The 20329-nt window shown below is 45.7% G+C and overlaps 1 protein-coding gene across 1 annotated transcript in view; it reads left to right on the forward strand.

Annotated features, from left to right (window-relative positions):
- OSBP (oxysterol binding protein) overlaps positions 1–20329 on the forward strand; it is a 1428945-nt gene that overhangs the window by 121309 nt on the left and 1287307 nt on the right. Inside the window, exon 2 of the mRNA XM_069628826.1 lies at positions 17041–17249. Coding sequence (XP_069484927.1) covers positions 17041–17249 — 209 coding nt within the window. The remainder of the gene's footprint in view (positions 1–17040; positions 17250–20329) is intronic.

Here is a 20329-nt window from a genome sequence, read left to right on the forward strand (position 1 = left end):
GAGGCGCTAAAATGTGGTTACATTCCACATTGTTGGGGGCTCATATTGTGCAGAAATTATGCAGGAGTGGGTATGCTGTTGTATTCTGCTCCCTCTCGATTTTGCCCGATGTCGGTGTAGCCAAAAGGGATTGTTCTGAGGTGTTTGCGGATCACTGATAATGGTGTCCTATATTGGAGCCACTCTGACTCCCCCAGCATGAGCAGCCGCCTCCCCTCTGAGAAATTAAGTGGGTAGTGGTCCTTTTATAGATCTATCACCCTGACCTGTTGGCACGCTACATCTTGGTTGGGGTGCAACTTATGATCTAGCCCGTATGACGGTAGCGCTCTGACACTGATCCAGGCTGGTGTCACCCAAATCAAAAGCTTAGTACCGCCCATAGTCGGTGCCATTGCGAGAGCGTCGGCCCTATTGCGGGTGCTTTTTAATCTAGTCAGGCAGTATGTTTGGGGGTATAGCCAGGGTCTCAGATGGTGAGAGCAGCACCAGTATGGATAACCCCATTGCTTTCCAGCTGGTCTGGTCTGTGGCATTAAGCCAACGTTTGACCCAGCACACCTACGTGGCCTGGTAGTATGTTCTCCATGCCGATGACGCTAGTCCACCATCCGGTTTTAGAGGCCTGAAGGATTTCAAGCCAGAGCCGCGCTTTCTTTCCCCTCCAGACATATTTAGAGATGTAAGCGTCCAGTTCTTTAAACCGATGACTCGTCAGGGTAAAGGGGAGCATCATGGCCAGATAAGTTAATTTCGGTAGAGAGTTCATTTTGAAGGCGTTTATCCTCCCAGAAAGGGACAGCAGGAGCGAGTCCCACCTGTAAAAATCTCGTTGTTTTTCAGTAGGACTGGGGTGTAATTCAGTCCTAGTATTTCGCTCAGAACAGGGGAAATGTTCACACCTAGTGTAAGAAACCTGAAGGTGTCTCACCCACTAGTCCCCAGGGATCTGTCGTCCAGGTGTCCAGGACACGGCCATCACTATTGGATCTAGTTCCTGGGGGTGGACTAGTGCGGGAGGATCACCTGGATGGAGGGGGTGGCGGGTTCTTCAGGGAGTGGAAGTGGTGAGACCCTGTACCCCTTCCTATAACATATTTTCCCCATCCTACCCAGTAGGATATTTATAAGCTCATACCACTCCCCTTTTCCCATGTGGTGGGAGCAAGGTATATTGAAGGCAGCTCTAACAGCGTTATTTTGGATGACCTGAAGTTTATTTAGGTTTCTTTTGCTGGTTTCGAGATGGAGGGCGTTGCAGTAATCCAATTTGGAAAGTACCAGTGCCCTAGCTATGGTGGAGCGACTTGAGGTGGAAAGGAAAGGTCTACAGGCATTTATTTATTTACAGGTGTAAGCTGTAGAGGAGGCTACAGCGTTCCCTTGGTTGGTTAGTGTTAATGAGGAGTCGAGATAGACGCCTAGAGTCTTGACTACTTTGGAAAGTGGGATGTTGATGCCATCAATACAGAAGAAGTTGAAGGAGGTGTTGAGTTTGAATTGTGAGCCTGTTAGGAGTTCCGTCTTCTCATCATTAAGGCAGAGGCCATGTGTAGCCATCCATGCCTGAATGATGAGGTACATTTTATTTAGAAGTTTAGAGTCAGTGTCATGATTGCCAGAGATTGGGATGAGGATTTGGGTGTCATCTGCATAATTAGTGTAGGTGACACCCAAAAAGTCCAGATCATCAAATAAAGGTGTAGTAAATATGTTATAAAGTGTTGGTGACATTCAAGAGCCTTGTGGCACTCTGCAGGTCAGTGGGGCTGGATTTGCAGAGGGGAGAGTTGAAAAGACTCATTGTTGTGTTTTCTAAAGAGGATTGGGTCCACTCAATGGCTTCTTTTGAAAAGTAGGCTGCGGAAGCAAGATGGTTGCAGAGGACTTCATGACTAACCAAATCGAAAGCAGCGGATAGATCAAGGAGGAGTAGTTATGTTTCCTTTATCTATTTGCTCATCAATTTGTGTCTTTGGGTCTATTGAAACTGTTTCTGTGCCAGGTCTAGGCCGGAAACCTGATTGCCGTAGTCCTAAGAGGTTATTGGCTTCTAAGTAGGTCTGAGTTTGGAGATAGGCTGCCCTATCAATAATTTTCAGAAGGAAAGGCACTGTAGTGATAGGCCTATAGTTTGTAGGGAAGTTGGGGGTCAAGGCTGTTTTTTTTTTTAGGAGAGGGAGTACCCAAGCATCTTTCAGATTAGTAGGGACAGTATTGGTTTTAAAGGAGGAGTTGATAAAGGCTCTTGATGGCGGAGCCAGTTCTTTAGCTGAGTCTTTAATGACAGTCGCAGGTCAAACATCGCCTTGACAGCGAGAAGGTTTTAGGCTAGTGCTAATGTTTTCCAATTCGGCGATGGATAGTGGAAAACATTTGAAAGGGTTGTTGGGTATCTCTGTGTGGCTCAGGGTTTTGGGAGGTCTTGGGTCGGCGTTGAGGCTGAGTTTTTTTTTTTTCAGTTCAATCTTTGATTGTGACTTAGATTTTATCAAGTAAGGCGTCTTGAATCTTGGTGCACCATTCCTTGTTTTTTGCGCAAGACTCAGAAGGGGGGATGGGTGGTTCGCGGAGTATCTTAAAGAGTTCTTTAGAGCTCGATTTAGCGTTTTAGATTATGTTCTATATTTCACTTTTTGTTTGTAGGATAGCTGTCTTCTATACCTTGGCAGTATTTAAGAACGCATTTCTGGAGGTTGTGGGAAGGTTGATTTTTCAAGCCAGTTCCACCTTCCTTTTGTTATCAAGTAGAATTTTGAGGTCCGCAGTGAACCAGTTATTGCGAAGTTTCAGAGGAGCTAAGGTATCTATGGCCTGGTGCATTGTGTGGTTGTCGAGGTCCACAAAGGCGGAGGGGTTTGTGTTAGTATTGGAATAGTTTAGGAGAGGTTGTGATAGTGGTATCAGGTTTTCAGGGGTAATGTTTGTATTGTTTATAGTTGGGGCAGGAGGAGCAATGCGATTGTTTGGGGAGGCCGGAGGGCAGGACTGTGTAGTAAATGTGATCACATGGTGATCAGACCAAGCACATGGTGCATTGTCGAGGATGTTGGTTTTGCAATTAAGGTCAGCCATCCAGTCGAGGATTCTTCCATTGTTGTATGTAGGTTTCTTAATGCGGTGGGCGAATCCTAGATCAGTTATTGAGTTAGCTAACAACAAGGCTGAGCTGTCTTTAGGATCGAGGAAGCCCAGATTGAAATCTCTGAGGAGTGGGATTTGTGAGCCTGGTTTGGTATCTGTGGTAAGGAGTTGTTGCACATCATCCTCGAAAGAGGATGTGGGACCAGGAGGTCTGTAGATAAGATGAATCTTCAGGGAGCGGGAGGCCGATAGGGTTTTTTTTTTTACTGTAAGGAGTTCGGCAGAGGGGAAAGGGAGGTGCGTGAGGATTCTGACGCCAAGGTTGGTTTTGCAGATGATGGCTATCCCAACCTCCTTTGGAGAGTTCTCCGTCATGTCTCAAGGTAGTATATTTGTCAGGAATGGCTAAGGCCAAGGTTGGTCCTGCTGCAGCGTGCAGCCAGGTCTGTGATAGCCAGGAAGTCTAGTTGATTGGTGGTGATAAGGTCTGCCACATCTAAAGCATGGGCTGTTAGGGACCTAGCATTAATAATGGCACCTTTGATAGCTATATTAGGTTTGGTAGACAGAGCCTTTCAGGATGCTGGGTGTCTTGTTGGTGTGAATCTTTTGTGACGTCTTGGTTATGCTATTGGAGAATGTGGGCTTAGAGGAGGCTGAGATGGTAGGTGTGGTGGTGAGCACTTGAGAGGTGCTAGATCTTTGCCTCCGTGATCCGTATGCCGGTTGGTCTAGTTTCAGGGTTTTGATGGTAGATGTTTTTTGTGTATATTGGGGTTTGGAGGCGGTGTGATGTAGTGAGTTTAGTCTAGAGCCTAATCTCAGATTTCTGGAGCCTAAAGTACATGGTTGATTCGGAGTTGATCTGGAGGCGTACCGTAGTATCCATAAGGCAGGTGAGAAGATTTCCCTACTGCTGCTGGGTATAGAGGCATGGTGAAGTTGGTAGGTTAATGGTGGCAAAAACTGCGTTGGTGTTATGGAGTCATGGCCTGGTAGTGTCGTGGGCATGGAGAATGACAGACTAGGCTTGCAGTATGGGTCTGCGATTAAGGTATTTGAAGAGTCTATCATCATGGCAATATTTGACGCTGCGACTTGAGAAAGCAGGGTGGCTACTAAGCTTACACTGAGAAGCGTTGGGAGCGGCTGCGCTGCTTTGGGGCAGTTGGTGTAGTCAGTGGGCATGGTTAGTTGTTGCATAACTGATGATCGGGTAGTATAATGCAATAATTCTATTGGGTGTTCATGCTGTGCTGATTTCATGGCACATGGGCCTCAGAACAGCTCTATGCACGGTAGGGTAGTGTGTGTGTGTGTGTGAGCGGTTTTTGGATATGGCTAGGTCTGGGCAGGGGGGGTCAAAACTGGGTATCCGTGCTGATGCTAGATAACAAAGTCTTGTATTAAATAGTAAGGCAGTGTCTGCCCGGCATTTGATACCGTGGGTCTAGGTGGGAGGCGAGATCAGGGTAAAGTGACAAACTAATATTTTAAAGAATAGGCCAACAGTATTGCAAGGTCGCGTACAACACTGCCGGAGCCTATTGATACAACCAAGTCATTTAGAATAGCATGCTATAGGCAGCGGAAATGATATGGTTCCCGTGGGTAAGTTACAATTATCGTAGGTATGCAATGAGTCATGAGTGAAGCTCACAGTGCAAGAAACATAATCACGATATGAGTAGGAGATAACCAGTCATGGCAGATCATTAGGACACAGTGGCAATAGCAAAGAGCGGCACATGCAATTCTCATACCGGTAATGCGGCACATGCAAATCTCATACCGGTAATGCAGACTTAAATGCTTATGGTAGTAATAAGGAGAGGCAAAGGCAGTATGCAAACATTTAGGGCTGCAATGACAATGATGAGTGCAGTTCTATGTGCTGCAGGGCGATTATGGCAGAGGTGAATGACTTGTGCAGACAACAATTGACAGGATTAAATGTGCATGAGGGCCGGACTCACCGTCAGCCACGATCGGAGGTGCTCAATCTGACAGCTGGCGCGGTGGCAATAGGGTGTCTCTTTGATATATGGACAGTTCCTTGGAGTATGAACGGGTTGCTGGGGTATGAGTATGCCGGTAGCAAGTAAGTCCGTCGTAATCATCCGTGTTTGCCGGCAGAGGTCACTTGGGAATCGTGGGGGTTGATAGAACCCTAGGGCAGCTAGACGGTAATGGAGCTGTGTACGATAGGTTTATGCGTCTGGCTAATACAGCGTAATAGGGGATTAGCACAGCTTACTAAGGTTCTAGTGGTGTTGTGATGGTAGATATTAAGTCCCAACAGGTATATGCGCGGCCACTCGGCGACAGCGCAGACAAGGTCTTTTTCTCGGCCTTCTTCGCAGGGCCGGCTTCCGCCTTCCGGTGGTCTGGATTGGGCAAAAGTAGGCGCTCCGTTGCTATGCAACGCGTCAACAGCCCCGTTATGGGCCCGAGAATGCACTGACCATTACTGAATCAGGCGGCAGCAGAAGACAAAGGTGTGCGGTTCGCACTCGGAGCAGCACGTAGATACAATCTTGATGCAGCAAGAGGTCGCAGATGACTTCACAGCATGTCGATGGTGAGGTAGCCTTGTTGGTAGATGAGGTATACAGTGCATGTCATTTCAAAAGCACTGGCTCACCATGTTATAAGGGTGAATAGTCATCGTAGTTTCTATGGGAGGCAGCATACAACGGTTGTTGAAGCAGATGAAGCACGGTCTTCCTTGTTTATGAAGAGAGTGAAAGGGCTCCTGCCCTCTCAGCTACACGGGCGAGATTACATTTGATTACAGTTGAGGTTTTTGGCTAGCTACAGTTTACTGTAGTACAAGAGTGTGGTGCGACAACGGGTCTTTTATTATTTTTTTTTGTCCTGGCATTCAAGTGCTCACCTGTGCGAGGCTGTTAGTAAGGGTGGGGGGGGGAAGTTGGTCTCATTGCTGCTGTTCACATTTTGAAGATGACTTGTCTGCATAGTTGTAGTAGGCGAGTGTTTTCCCGAAATGTGGGGCCATGGAGATATTAAAAAGGAGGGGTGATCGGCTTGGTCCTTGCAAGACACCATAGGCTGTTCCGAGAGTTGGATCTGAAAGGACACAGCCAGGTGATTTCTGTTTTATCCTCGAGGAAAGACTTAATCCATCATAGTGTTGTGTAATTCAACCTATTTCAACCTCCTGAGTAAGGAACCTGATAGACCATGTCAGAAGCTGCAGACAAATCCATGAGTATAAGGGTTGAAGTGGTGGTAGTGTGCTTTAATTTTAAGGTCGTCACAAATTGAATACATACTTTGTTCCTCTCATTGGTCTATAGTAGTACTATTTGACTGGGATCTACTATGTCATTGGCTCTTATGTGCTCTAGGATTTAGCTCTGTGTATATATAGCTTTCTAGGATTTTAGCTGGGGTAAGGTTTGTTTGAAATAGCTCTGTGTTTTGGGATCATCTGTTTCGGGTGGTATTTTTGGGGAGTGGTTGACGATAATCAGTTGTGAAGGATCTTGCAACTATTCCTATTTATACTGAAGTTAATCGTTTGTGAAATCGAGTGCAGGGCTTTCTTTCACAAGGATCTTAGTAGATGTCCCAGGGCAGAGGTCGCATGGGGAGCTACTTCCTTTTACCAGTTTTTTAAATCCACTTTTGTGATTGAGTTGAATTGGTCGAGCTTTGGGGTTGTAAGTGTTGTGATTTGGAAACATTTTAAATAATTCCATCAGCCCGTGTTGCATGCATAGCTTGCTGATGTTTTAGACTTTAATTTGTAAGTGGTTGGTGAAATGTCACATTTTGAGTTGCAGTGGGTGTTTTGTTGCATGATGTAGGGTTTCTCATTGTGTTGTGGTTTTATTTAATATTGCCTTCTTGTAAAGTCCTATCTTTTTGATATACTGCTTTATTTTACTGCTTGTAATGTTTTCTTCAGTCTTGTTCTAGTTTTCTTTTTTTCTTCAGAGTTCTTGAGTGTGGGGCTAAGCCACCTCACTGTGGAAAAGGTCTGTGTAACTGCAGAAAGCCAATGTAGAAGCTGTTCGTAAGGGTCATTATTCGAGTACCAATAAGGATTTCTGAGCTTTCCTGGGGGTCATCAAGCTACAAGAAGTCTATGCCTAATGTTTCAACTGTTGTGGACCTTTTAATTAAAACCTAAATACCCAACAAGAATGCATGGACTAACTCATTTTAGAGATGACCTTCAAGATTGTTACAGGTCCAATCTGCCATCTCTCTCTACCTTATCTTGTCAGATTTCAACCAGTCATTAATTTTGCAAACCAGTGCCTTGAGGATAGGGCTTCGATATGTTCGAGCTGAGCAATCCTCTTTATAGAGCAATCAAGTTTTCTCAGTGAGAACTATGCATTATCAAAGCTTAAATATCTACCCATAAAGTGGGCCATTGAGTTTCTCAAGTATAGCTGGTTACCAGTGATATCATCGCTGGTGAAAACATTGAGGGTGACTTTAAAAATAAAAAATGTTTAAAGGCACTAAACGCCCATCACATCGATTTTAGGACTGATGCAATTATATAAACTAACTCCAGTCCTAGAATATTTGGGGTAAGTGTTTGTATAGTGCCCTTTGAAAATAAAATAGTTTGAGTCACCCGCCATGCTTTCACCAGCTATAGCACTGGATACCGTATAGCTTGACAGGTTGCTTAAACCCCTATGTTCATTTGCTTCTTGGCTTGCTTGCAATATAGACAGTGATGCAAGGTTGTTTCAGTGGTTCCTTACTTATTTTTCAGGATAACCCAGTTGCAGGCTAATGTTGACTTTGAGTAGACTCCGTTTATAACAGAAACATTTCAGCAGCTAATGTCTTACATGAGTGTGCAAGGGTGTTTTGCTCTGCTGTGTTCTGACCATGGATGGGAGAATCAAAACAGTGACCAGCCCGAAATCTGCTTGGTTTGTGATGAGCTGCTACAGACACCAATCACAATCAGGTGAAGGTAGCAACACACAGCTGGTTTGTTCTGGCTCCAGAGAGTGGTGTCCCACTCAGAATCTGGACATCCCAGCGTTAGGCCTTGATAAAAGGAAGAGGATGTTTTGGGGTAGTGTGGGTGGCCAGAGTTGGCAATGGTAGTACTGAAGGAGGCCAGAGAGCGGAGTGAAGGGAGGGGGAGGCAGGTGAAGGGAAGAGGAGCTACACGGGATAAAGGGTGTTTTGAAAAAACATTGAAAAGATGAAGAACATCTAGGAGTATGTTGGAGGGTGAGACAGACGGGCGATGGGGGGAGTGTGGGAACAAGTAAGAAGGGGAGAGACACGGCCACAGACAGGCAATGGGGGTGGGGAGGAGGGCTGGAACAAGAAAGGGGGAGAGACAGACAGGCACAGAGACTGGCAATGGGGGAGGGTGGGAACAAGAAAGAGGGGGAGAGACGCATAGAGAGGATGGGGGAGGTGACTAGAGAGAGCTAGGTGGGCAATGGGGGGAGAGGCAAGGGGGAAAGGGAGAGTCAGGGACAAGGGGAAGGGGTTGACATTTTGTAGTGATGGGTTCTCAGGAGGTGAAGATGATCCCCTCTTATGTTAGAGATTGGTTGTCCTTCAACAAGTAAAGGTGGAGCCCTTGGGTGATCTAGTCGGTCCTCTGGGAATGGTAACGGGTAAGAAAGCAGAGGGTCAGCCTTGTGGTGTAAGCTTTGGTGCTTGGCAAGAGATTACCCAGCCCCATCAACCGCCTTTTCCAAGTCCGACATGTGGAAGTATGTAGACCCAGAGATCCAACAAACAGTGAGTCTCTGAGTCGACGAGGAGAGGATGTTTAACAGGGCCCTTCTAATGGTTTCTTTACTCCCATGGATTCCCCATCTATTATATCACTATCCCAGCGCAGCTCTTCGCTGGGACCTTTTCCGCCACCAGGGGACATGGCTCTGCTTCTGCTCCATCCGCCTCTATGCGCCCAGTGCCAGATATGACGTTGGCACCAGTATATTAGTTAAAAAAAGGTAGCAGGCGCTCCTCTCCAGAAAGAACATGCCATGATAACCTGTTCCGAGATGAGTTTGCAGCACACGCTTTTTGCTCACTATACCTTTCACAGATGGGAAATATCCATTTGCATATCAGTCTTTGTCCCGCCCGCATGGGTAGTCCAACACCGAAATGCTATGGCAATTCCTCTCTGAACAAGAGTACCATACACGTGTTTCAGCCTTGTTGGGCCTCATCAGTGAGTATATTAGTAATAGAATTTTTTTCTTTTTTGAGAACTGGAGCACAGTGAGTGTTGCCCCTCTTTTGGTGGCCTTTTTGGAAAATGTGTACAGGCCCGAGGCCCTTAGCAAACCCCATTGCAGCCTGTGCCCTCTTCGTTTCCCCATCCCTCCCGCCCCGCCCCCCCTGCTCTCATTGGCCTGCAAGTCCCCGTCTCCAAGAGTTAGCTGATGCTTCCAGGGCAGCCCTCTGCCCATTCAGCCCTGCAGCTAAGGGCCCTAAGGCCAAGGGCCATCAACCAGCACCAACCAAAAAGTAAGCGTGGCAAGGGTGGGGATTGAAGCATTACTTTTACGCCAGAAAGCCCTAGCACTCTTACTTAGAAAACTTAAAAGATTTACTGTTACATCATGCAGTCACATATTAAGGTCAAACGGTTATTCGTACCCTAATAGCATCACTATATTGAACCTTGCAGCTAGACTGTGCTTCCTTCGAGTGTGCCTAATAGCGTCACTGTGTTAAAATCTGATTTTAGAAAGTGTGCCCAACAACATTGAGCAAAGGATATCATTGAGTGTACCCAACTATTTCACTGTGTTGAGTTTCACATCTAGATTGTGTACCCAAATAGCACCGAGTGTACCCTAACTGTTTCAACCGAGTTGAGTCTCACTTCTAGATAGTGAGCCCAAATATCACTGAATGTACCCCAATTGTTCCCCAGTGCTGGGTTTCACAGCTTGATAGTTGCCCAAATAGCATTTAAAGTAGAAGGTACTCCAAACATCACTGAGGGTGCCATAATAGCGTCACTGTGTTAAGGTTGAACTTAGAAAGTATGCCAAATAGCGTTACTGTGTTAAAATCTGATTTTAGAAAATGTGCCCAACAACATTGAGCAAGGGATATCATTGAGTGCACCACAACTATTTCACTGTCCCAAGCTTAACATCTAGACCGTGTACCCAAATAGCATTGAGTGTACCCTATCTGTTTCCACTGTGTTGAGTCTCACTTCTAGATAGTGCTCCCAAATATCACTGAAGGTACCCCAATTGTTTCACTGTGTTGAGTTTCACATCTTGACAGCGTGCCCAAATATCATTGAGTAAGCCCTAATTGTCTCACTTTGAGTTTTGATGCTACCCAATACCTGTATCGCCTATATATGCCATGTACCAGTATCCCCTTAGGCATCTGTATCCGTTCTCATATGAACACGACCCCACAAACACCTCATCACCCTAATAAAACACAGCTAGATTAGCACATTCCGGCTATTTTAGGCGTTTCTCAGGCCTAACGCAGCCAGAACCCAGTCTAGGTGACCCCCCCCCACCAGACTGAACACATTTCATCAGCACCACACCTATCGCTAGAAAGCAGCTTTCATCCAACAGCCACACCAGCTGCACACGCATCCGGTGCACCCACGCTCCATACCACACTTTCTCTCTACTGACTTGAACTACAGTTCCCAAGGGCATTCAACCTACCAGCGCTTTGAGATCATACCAACGATACATAAGGTGCTATATAAATGGCAAGTAACATAACATATATAGCGGCGCTGTGCCCCATGACCTCAGTTCAATTTTTCTGAGCACTCTGTTAGTCTGTAACAGGTTTGTGCAGCTAAATATTTTTCTCTGCCATGCCTACTCCATCAAAGGCATCAGGATCTAAGCTGTGTGTGGATTGCGGATCCACACCAGATCTGTTTATACTGCGTGGGTGAGGACCAAGAAACTAGGAATGCGGGTTGTGCCGGTCCAAGCACCCAAAGTCCCTACGGGAGAGGGCTGCAAAGATTAGTCACCTTTGTCCACAAGGCGAAGTGTGAGGCTGTGTGATCTCAGTCGAGACTTCATGGTGTGGATAAGAGTTTCAAAGAAGGGGTAGCTAAAGGAAAAGGAGAAAAAGAGGATGAAGGGTTGGAAGAGGTCCCGCTCTGAGTTAGTGCCTGCACCGACATTAGTCTTCCTCTTTGAAGAAGATCCACCGCTCCAGGGATTCGCTTGAGCTGCAAAGGGGTTCCTTTTGTGACCCAATCCTCCATGCCATAGGAATGGGAGAGTTTCCGCCTGAAGATTTTGGACATCTTAGTCAAGGCGCAGGCAGTTCCGAGCTCGGCGCCTGTGGCACAGGTGACGTCTGCTTCGGCAATGCAGGGTCCCACTGCCTCTGTTGCGACCAGTACGGTATCCTCGGGGGATCACTAACTGCATGCCTGAGGGCTCGGGCCTGCACCAAAAAGCAGCAGAGGCTTCTTGCACCGACGGGCCCAGCTTTTTGGGCACCATGGCACCAGCATAGTTGGCGGGGCCATGGATACTGCGGGAATACGCCCCATCTATGACTGAGGGCGACCAGGTCCCTTTTGGGCTGTACCTATGTGCTCTAGGGAAGTGAGTAATTACCCAGAGGGGTTTTATAGAGAAGTATGTGCTGACACTGACTGATGACCTGCAAGGAGCCAGCGATCTCAACACCAGAGCAGAGATGGATTTCTTACCAGCACACGTACCAGGAAAGCCCCAAGCCATGTTCAGCACTTGTTGGCTAAGGTAGCCAGTAATCTGTGATGGTCTGCGCCATCCAAGGTCAAAGTTCACTATGAACTTTGTGACATTCAGGTGTTGCTTTTACTGAGAAGAAGCAGCTCCTGCCCTTATATGTGTTCTGGAAGCACCAGTACTGGAGGCATTTGGGAAGCCTGCCTCTGTGTCAGCGGTGGACAGAGACCTGGCAAAGAAACACTGTTCTGCCCCGTCAGTCCACAGCCTTTCTCGCCTCACAATGGTCAGCTGAGATCTTGGTGGTCCAGGCCGCTATGGCTAGCGGGAAAGTAAAAGATGTTTGGCGCATTGGGGCAAGAAGGTTTTCACATCGGGCAGTCTGGTACTGCGGGCCGTGAATCCCTCTTGCGCATGGCAGTGTTATCCTTGAGCCTTTGGACGGCGGTGGCTAATGCAGCCAAGCACATCCCAGAGTGAGGGATGGTTTGCACTCCCTGGTTTCTGGTGGCAAGGAGGCTCTATGCCAAATACTGCAATTGGGGCTAGACACAGCAGACTGTGTGGCTAGGTCCTTGGCGACCAGCACATTGTTCAGGCGTCACTCCTGGTCGACGACATTGGGGTTGGTAGCCGACGTCCAAGCCAGATAGTTGAACATGCCCTTCGACAGCAACAACCGTTTTGGTGCTAGGGCTAGGGCTGACGATGCCCTCCAGAAGGTCTAGGCTTCAAAATTGACAGCAAAATCCTTGGGGCACCACCATCGTCTGAGTAGGGTGTTTAATGCCCCCACACAGCCTTTTCCCCAAGAGGCCCGTGGTCAGTCTGTCCTGGAAAGAGGAAGCCACTTCCTGAGAGGTAAGGGAATGGGTGCCCATAGGGGTGGCATTGCTGCTGCCACCATCCCTGCCGTGCCACAGGGCGCAAAACCTGTGTGACTTGTTTTACCACGAGTGGGAGCTGTTCGGGTACTCCTCAAGTGGATCTCTTTTGTCAACAGGAAGTGGGAGTTGTTCTGCTCCAGGGAATTTCCTCATCCGGGAGCTCTGGGAGATTCGCTGAGGGTAGAGTGGCCTTTTAACCTCCTTTAGGCTTTTCTGGTCATTCTGCTAGTTTTAGTTCAGAACAACAGTTATCCTGAACACCCCAGACTGGGCCCGGAGAACGTGCTATCTGGAGTTGCAGAACATGTTCATCTGCCTTCCCTGGCGACTCCAGAGGAGAGTAGACTTGCTCTCCTAATTAGATGAGCAGGTCCTCTGCCCGAACCTCAGCAGCCTGAACCTTCATGTTTTGCCACTGAGAGGCAGAGATACAAGGAGTGTGACATGTTGGATGACATCATGGTTGCTCCTTTTAGCTCAGAGGCACGCAACAAAATCTATTTATGCCTACATGTAGCGTTTCTTTTTAATTTGGTGCCGCGAGAGGGACCTGGATCTTTTATCCTTTCCTCTATCCTCTGTGTTGGATTGTCTGCTTTCCTTGCTACCAGACAGACCTGGGGTTACCTCGCTGCTATTTCAGTGTTCAATAGTCCCCCAGAACAAGGAAAGTTGTTCACAATCCACACTGTTATGCAGTTCCTACAAGACTTGTGTAACCAGTTTCTCCCCGTCAGTTAGTGGTTCTGGCATGGAATTTGAATTTAGTTTTAACGTTTCTTATGGGCGGTACATTTGGGCCCATTCATTCCTGTTCTATTAGATTGCTCATTCTTCCAAAGAGAAGGTGACATTGAGAGTCAGACCCTCGTTTCTGCCGAAGATGGAAATCCTATCACAGAAAATCCATCTTCCTGGTTTTTTTCCTCCCCCTTCCTAGGCAGAGGAACGATTCCATCGGCTGGACCTTGTACAGGCCCTTAAGTTCTATGCGTCTTGTACTAGAGAAACTAGGTAAGATTAACAGCTTTTTGTTGGCTACGCTGGTCCTTGTGCTGGCAGGGCTGTGACCTAACCGACCCTGTCCAGATGGATCATTCTCTGCATTTCAGAATGCTACACTCTGACTGGGAAGGATGTGCTTGAGGGTCTCGGAGCTCATTCTACCAGAGGAGTGCCATCCACTTCTGCCCTGTCCTGGATATTTGCCAGGCCGCAACTTGAGTATCTTTGCACATGTTTGCTACGCATTACTGCTCGGATTCCCTTGTGGGCTAGGATGCCCGGTTTGGTAGGGCAGTCCTCCAGACCTTTTCTAGTTTAGGTGGTGGTCTTGTATTCTCCCTCCTCCAGGTTTACATACTGCTTTGGTTGTCTATCCTAGATGAGGAATGTGTGGGAGGAAGGAATCCATTTGAAGAACAAATTACTGACCTCTCGGTAATGTTCTTTCTGATGGCTATGCCACTGTTTTCTCATCGCCCTCCCTAACTGCCCCTCTTGCAGGAAAGTACACCATCAGTTCTACGTCCCTCAGCTTCAGAGTGCTTGGGGCGGGGGGGGGTGGAACTTAGGTCATGGAGCATGGCACCGCTATATATACTGACCTCAACGTCCTATCTGACGCGGGGTGCATAAAGGTGTCGGGCTGATCCACACTGTGTGCCCCCTGGCAGCGAAAAGGTTTCCAGAGAACAGCTTTGCTGGGATGGGGATATCCTAGATGAGCAATCTGTGGGAGGAATATTCATCAGAAAGAACATTTCTGAGAGGCAAGTAATTTGTTCTTCATATCTCAAGAAAAGGAGCAGTCTCCGACCAAGAGACTAGAAGTGCAGTGCACATTTGATCTACGCGCAGTCACTCACAATCCGGGTGTGAGAAGTAGATTGAACATTTGACTGTTCTACTTGAGCAGGAACTATCTCATGTTTTGGAAAGTTTGCTTTTTCTTTACTTATTTTGGCCCACCTTTGCAAATACCCCTAATAAACCTTTTGGTTAACTTTATATTTTGGGGTGTCTTCTTATGTTAATTCTGCTCTGCTTTGTGACAAGAAAAATGACCTTGAATATATGTATTCTCTTGATTGTGTCTGAGGGCTACCGTCCCTTCCTGCAGCAGTCCTCTGCACTTTCTCGCCACTTTTTGCTTGCCTTCCCCAATCTGCATTGGAGAGAACCATAACGTACCACACAGAAGTCAAACATGTTGGTGACCGTGTTCTTTACTGCAACAATGGGATCTATACTGGTACTATGCATATTTTCCTGTGCCCAAAAAGGGGTGGGGTGCGTGCTTGTACTTTTGTTATTTTTTTTTTAATACTTTTCTTCACAAGTAGAAAATAAAGATAGTTTAGCTTTCAGTGGAGACCTGAACCATGCACGTGCTTGTGATTTATGGGAGGAGTACATTACCAGTTTCTCTTCATTTTGCTTTGAATGTCTTGTACCTGTGTTCGACTGACTGTCTACGTGTCTGGCTTCCACAGGCAATATCAATAGATTTGGCGACATCTTGTCAGGACATGCAATCTCTTCTCCAAAGCCTATCACTTGGCGGTGCTTCCAAGTGTACTGTTCTGTCTTGTCTTTGGCCTGTTATGCCCCTACACTGTACATGTTGTTCAACATTCCTCCATGATACATTCTGGAATTAACAGCAGTCTGGAATTCTGTTAAGTTTAAATTAGAATCGTGAATTTTGGTCCTTGCATTATTTTCCATGATCAAACAATACAAAGGCCACATTGATGAGGTAGTATTGTGTCTGCACTCGACTCACTAATGACTGGTGTGTGCCTGCCCATATAAACTGGCAGACTCTGCCTAAGTGTACTCAGAATTGTCAATACTCCATTTGCTGGGGTTTTGGAGTTCAAGTGTGTCTAGGCAAATTAATTTGCTTGCAGGCTGATGCTTTGCGTTAATTCTCTTGTCACCTTTGCTCTGGGGTTTTCTTTATCAATCCAGGTATTTTTGCAGCACTTCGTTTTACAAGTGGTTACAAATACATTTTCTTCCACTTTAGGTTATACTAAAAGTTCTAGTATTGGACATAGATTTGTTCTAACAGCAGGTTTTGTATTTCTTCTGTCCTTGTTTTTGTATGTCCTTTGTCTTCCTTTTTGTCCTTCGCTTCTGGTATTGAATCGGTTCCCTTTTTGTTTTCAGTTCCTTATTACAAGTTCCACTGCTGCACCTTTTTCTGGACTTTAATTGGCCACATACATAAATGTGGATCCAAGGCTACGAGGATTGGTAAAAGTCAATAAATCTGGGCAGTAAAAATAGGCTTTCCAATCCTTGGATCAGAAGTGTTTGAACTGGGCGGAGGACAGCTAATCTGATCCCTGTCTGTCTCCAGGTAGCTCACAACACTGGCCCAAAGGCAGTGCTAGCCTGTCTTTACTCGTACCCAAAGTCTCCTTCAGCTAATGGAAGGTAATCTGAAGATTGTCTTTGACTCTGCTTCGGGTAGCACATTGATGGAGTCGATGCAGAGCTGCTATGGTGAGCTGTGGTGGCTGAAAGTTTTACCTTTCCAGTCTGTGCCTGGAGCTATTTCAGAAGATGAGAAATCTGTAGAAGGAATGCTATATCGGTCATAATGTTTTTAAAGGTATTTGACCTAGTCTTCGATCTAGCTTTGCTGTTTGCATCAACATGCTCTTGGGTTAGGTAGCCCTTTCTACCGATCAGCAAAACATGTCCCTGATTTGTGCAGTCAAGGCTGTACTAATCGCATTTTATTTCATTGGTGCTCCAGTTTAAAAAATCTGCAGCTGAACCATAGGGTTTCAAAGGAATTTCAGTATTCAGCCTTAATAACTTACTCTTGTTCTCAGTAAAAGTAAGAGTTACATGTATATCTTTTTGCCTTACGTGGTATGCTTTTCAGCGGAGATGCCCTTTGTTCTGCAGAAGCTTGCTAGATCTCAAGCAGGGCCTTGCATTTAGTCAAACGCCTCACATTTTCACTCAATTATTGGCACCCATGCCAAGGTTAGTGCAGTTTAGTTTAAAACATTTTAGCATAGTAATCAACTAACTAGATTTGTGTCTGTTTGTATTTAAAGTTGATTTTTTTGCAAGCTATGCCTATGAGGTTGTGCAGGTACCTAAATGTGCTGTTATCCTATTTGAGGGGCCTCTTTGACTATATGTAATTTCTTCAGTGATGCTGTCCCTGAAATAGACTCTTGCGTGGTAGAAAGGTTCTTAGTACTGTTAAACCCTTTAGCCTCCTGTATAGTATAGGATGTTAGTCAGAAAAGTGTAGAATATTTAACAGTTTGGAAAATTCTGTTTAATATGTTACTTGCTCAGCCAACAATATGTTCCTTGTGTTTCCCCTCTAGGTCAAAGGCAGAGATGCGCCACACCTGCCGTGGCACTATTAATCTTGCAACTGCCAACATCACTGTAGAGGACTCCTGCAACTTCATAATCTCCAATGGTGGGGCACAGACTTACCACCTCAAGGCCAGCACTGAGGTGGAGCGTCAGCGGTGGGTCACAGCATTGGAGCTTGCAAAGGCCCGTGCTGTCAAGATGCTAGCTGAATCTGGTAAGATGGGGGGGTAATGGAGTATGGCAACAGTGTAGCAAAGATAGTGTGGATAAGGTAAAGAGAGGCTTGAGATATGTGTTTGGGCTTTGATGTGGATGGGCCATAGAGTTTCAAGTGGATGTAGTGAAGGTAGGGTGGAGAGGGGGTAAAGGTGTCGTGTTAAAGGTAGGCTACCTAGTTTCCCATCCCTCATGCATTATTGATATGTGATCGGGTCTGTTGTCAGCTTTCAGCTAATCGTGTCTCCTTAACGTGGAGTGCTCACTGGTCATGAATCAGTTTCCAGCAAGTGACTGTATCTGATAGGTTATGTGCCCCAAATCAATTTCCCTTATCCCCTTTTGGTCACCAGTGTGTTTTCTGGCAATATTTAATCTATTGGTATTGACTTCATCGATTCAGTGAGCAGATATTGGCCATTGCTTGATGGATTGCAATTAAGATGGCTATAAGGGAAGACTCATACACCAAAGGTCCTGTAACAAAGTCCCTGCCATAAACTTAAGACTGTTGAGCTTCCTGTGTAGTTTTAAATCAAAGGAGGATTTGTGCTGGGAGTCGGAGATGGTGTTTACCAGGGTTGTGTGCTGTATATTAAGGAAGAATCCCCAAGCAAATAACAAATGCTGTAATGTGGTGCTAATACATCAGTCCCCCCTACTTACAGACTAATCGGATCTCTTAACTACATCTCTGTGTAAAGGAGCATTATTTGCAAAGCGAAAAGAAGAATTTCAAAATATGTTGCCACCCATATCCCCCTTCTGCGTCTGCCATTTGTTTGTACCCATGTCGTTTATTTCTACTGCTCATTCCCATATTTTAGTTGCATAGCTTGTTTTTTCCACCTTTTTAATGTTTAAACATGACAGATCTTCACAACAAATCATCACCTAGGCTCTTCTCCTGGTTGCTACATGTGCTGTTACTTCCTGGTTTCAAGCAATTAGTTTGTGTCCCTACCAACTCTCAGAATCAGTCATACATTGTCTTGTCTTAGTGACTGATGCCCAAAATACCCTGGCCGATGGTGCGCTTTGCAGTGATTTCATTTTTTCCTTTTAACGGTTGGCTTCTTTGGAAGTGTGGCGGGTCCGAAGACGTACCCACTTATTAGACTTTTCTGAATAGGTGTTTATTAAGAAAACAGGTGAACACCTATCTATCTCTACTTCTATGGGGGGGGTTCCCTACCTAACAAGCTAACTAAGGTGCTAATCAGTGAGTGTCTTAAAAGAATCTGCACTGTGTCTCAAACTTACTCTAACTAGCACTACCACTGTATGAACAACTAAGGACCGGAGAAGGTCTCCCTTCTCCAGGGTCCTTGCTCCTTGCAAAGTTATTTTTAATAGATGATCTTCAAATAGTTCTTTGTAACTTCTTTAAATAGTTCACACAGTTATTTTAGTACTTCTTTACTCTTTCGATTCTTCTCAACAAGAGGTTTTCTCGGCTCTGTGCTAATAGCTCTTCTCTTGTCAGTCTATTATTTCTTTGTTACTTTCTTCCTTAATTCTATTTTCGTAGGTTTATCCATGGTTTGAGATTCCCTTTTTGAGTTTTCTTTCTCTTACTGGTTCCTTCCCTTGGATAGTGATACTTTCCCTGCTGTGACTGGGATGCGTATGATTACTCTTATTATGATTATCCCCCCCAATGCTTTCTCTTTTAGGATTACACACTCAACGTCTTTACTGAGACAAGTATGAATGGTTTCATAACTATTTTCCTTCTCTTACCTTATCCTTTGCATCACACTTTCGTTCTCTCGACAGTGACGGGTATGAGTACTCTGATAACGATCCTCTTTTACTCTTCTGATTCTTCAAGCTACTTCCTGGTTGTGATGCCTGTGATGAATGTGAATATTCTGATAAGGATCCTCATTCACGTCTCTCCTTTCCACTCCACTGGTGATGAGTATGAATTTTCACGGTTTTCATTCACATCTCTTCTTCTCAATGGTATATTCTCATTATACTGACCGGGACGAGTATGAATATTCATGATTTACCGTCTCCCCCCCCTGGTCTTCCGCTTTCCTGGTTACCTGCTTCTCTCGGTGTTGATGTCACTGGGTTTCCGTTTCGTTTAAGTTTGCTTTTCTCTTTCGCTTGTCCATATCCTTTTCCTCTTCCGACCTCTTGTTCTTGTTCTCCTCCTTCCTGACAGCTTTTTGTAATCTCAGTTACCGGTTTGTTATGCAGTTTCATCCACGTAGCATTATCGGCCTGCTTGCTAGGACCCTCCCGTCCACCACTGGCTCTCTGTGGCCACGCCACTGCTTACTGCTCTGCTTTCTCTTCTGTGCTATGCGTCCACCTCAATGACTCTGGCTCATCAACCTGTTGGAAATTTGCCGGCTCTCCAGAGTTTCCAGTCTCGTCCCCTTGCAGAGGTGATAGCCGTGGACTTCCCCAGCTTACCTTCTCCTTTCTTGCTCTCTCTCATGACCTCTTGAAGCCTTTAATCTTATTATTCATCATCTTCTCAGTAAAATAGTTCTTCCCTTAAAGGGATGGTTAAAATTTGTCTTTCACAAAACACCTATTGGAAGACTCTTTAGGGTGTTATTCACAGGAAAAGGAGTTATTGTCCCCAAAGGGGAGTCTCTTCTGGTGAGGTCCCGCTTGCCTCTACTCCTAGGGAGGGTATTGCAGAGTGGGCTCACTGGTTGTATACTAATTGACATTTTCACATTTGACCTCGGGAGAATGGACCTAATTTAGAAGGTCAATTAGGACATATATGTGGGGGGAAACCCCCCGCAACTCCCCACTCAATCCAAAACCCCCTGCATCCCCCCCATCCAATCCCTTATTATTTATAATCCAAAACCAACCCAATATATATATGAAATAACTAAACTTTATGTAAAGGTCAATTAGGACCACTATAATTAGGTCAATTGTGCAAAAGGTCAATTGTGTCAATTTGGGTAATACCGGCTAACCTCCCTAGTCTCACAGGAAGGGGCTCCCCTTGGAGAGAAGTTGCAAATGCCTGCAGTTTATCGCAGTAGACGCCTACCAGGATCCCTACGATTGTATTGCTCATACTCCTACATCAATTTT

The sequence above is a fragment of the Ambystoma mexicanum genome, chromosome 12, assembly GCF_040938575.1.
Source record: "Ambystoma mexicanum isolate Mex_15411 chromosome 12, UKY_AmexF1_1, whole genome shotgun sequence".
In the NCBI taxonomy this organism is placed as follows: domain Eukaryota; kingdom Metazoa; phylum Chordata; class Amphibia; order Caudata; family Ambystomatidae; genus Ambystoma; species Ambystoma mexicanum.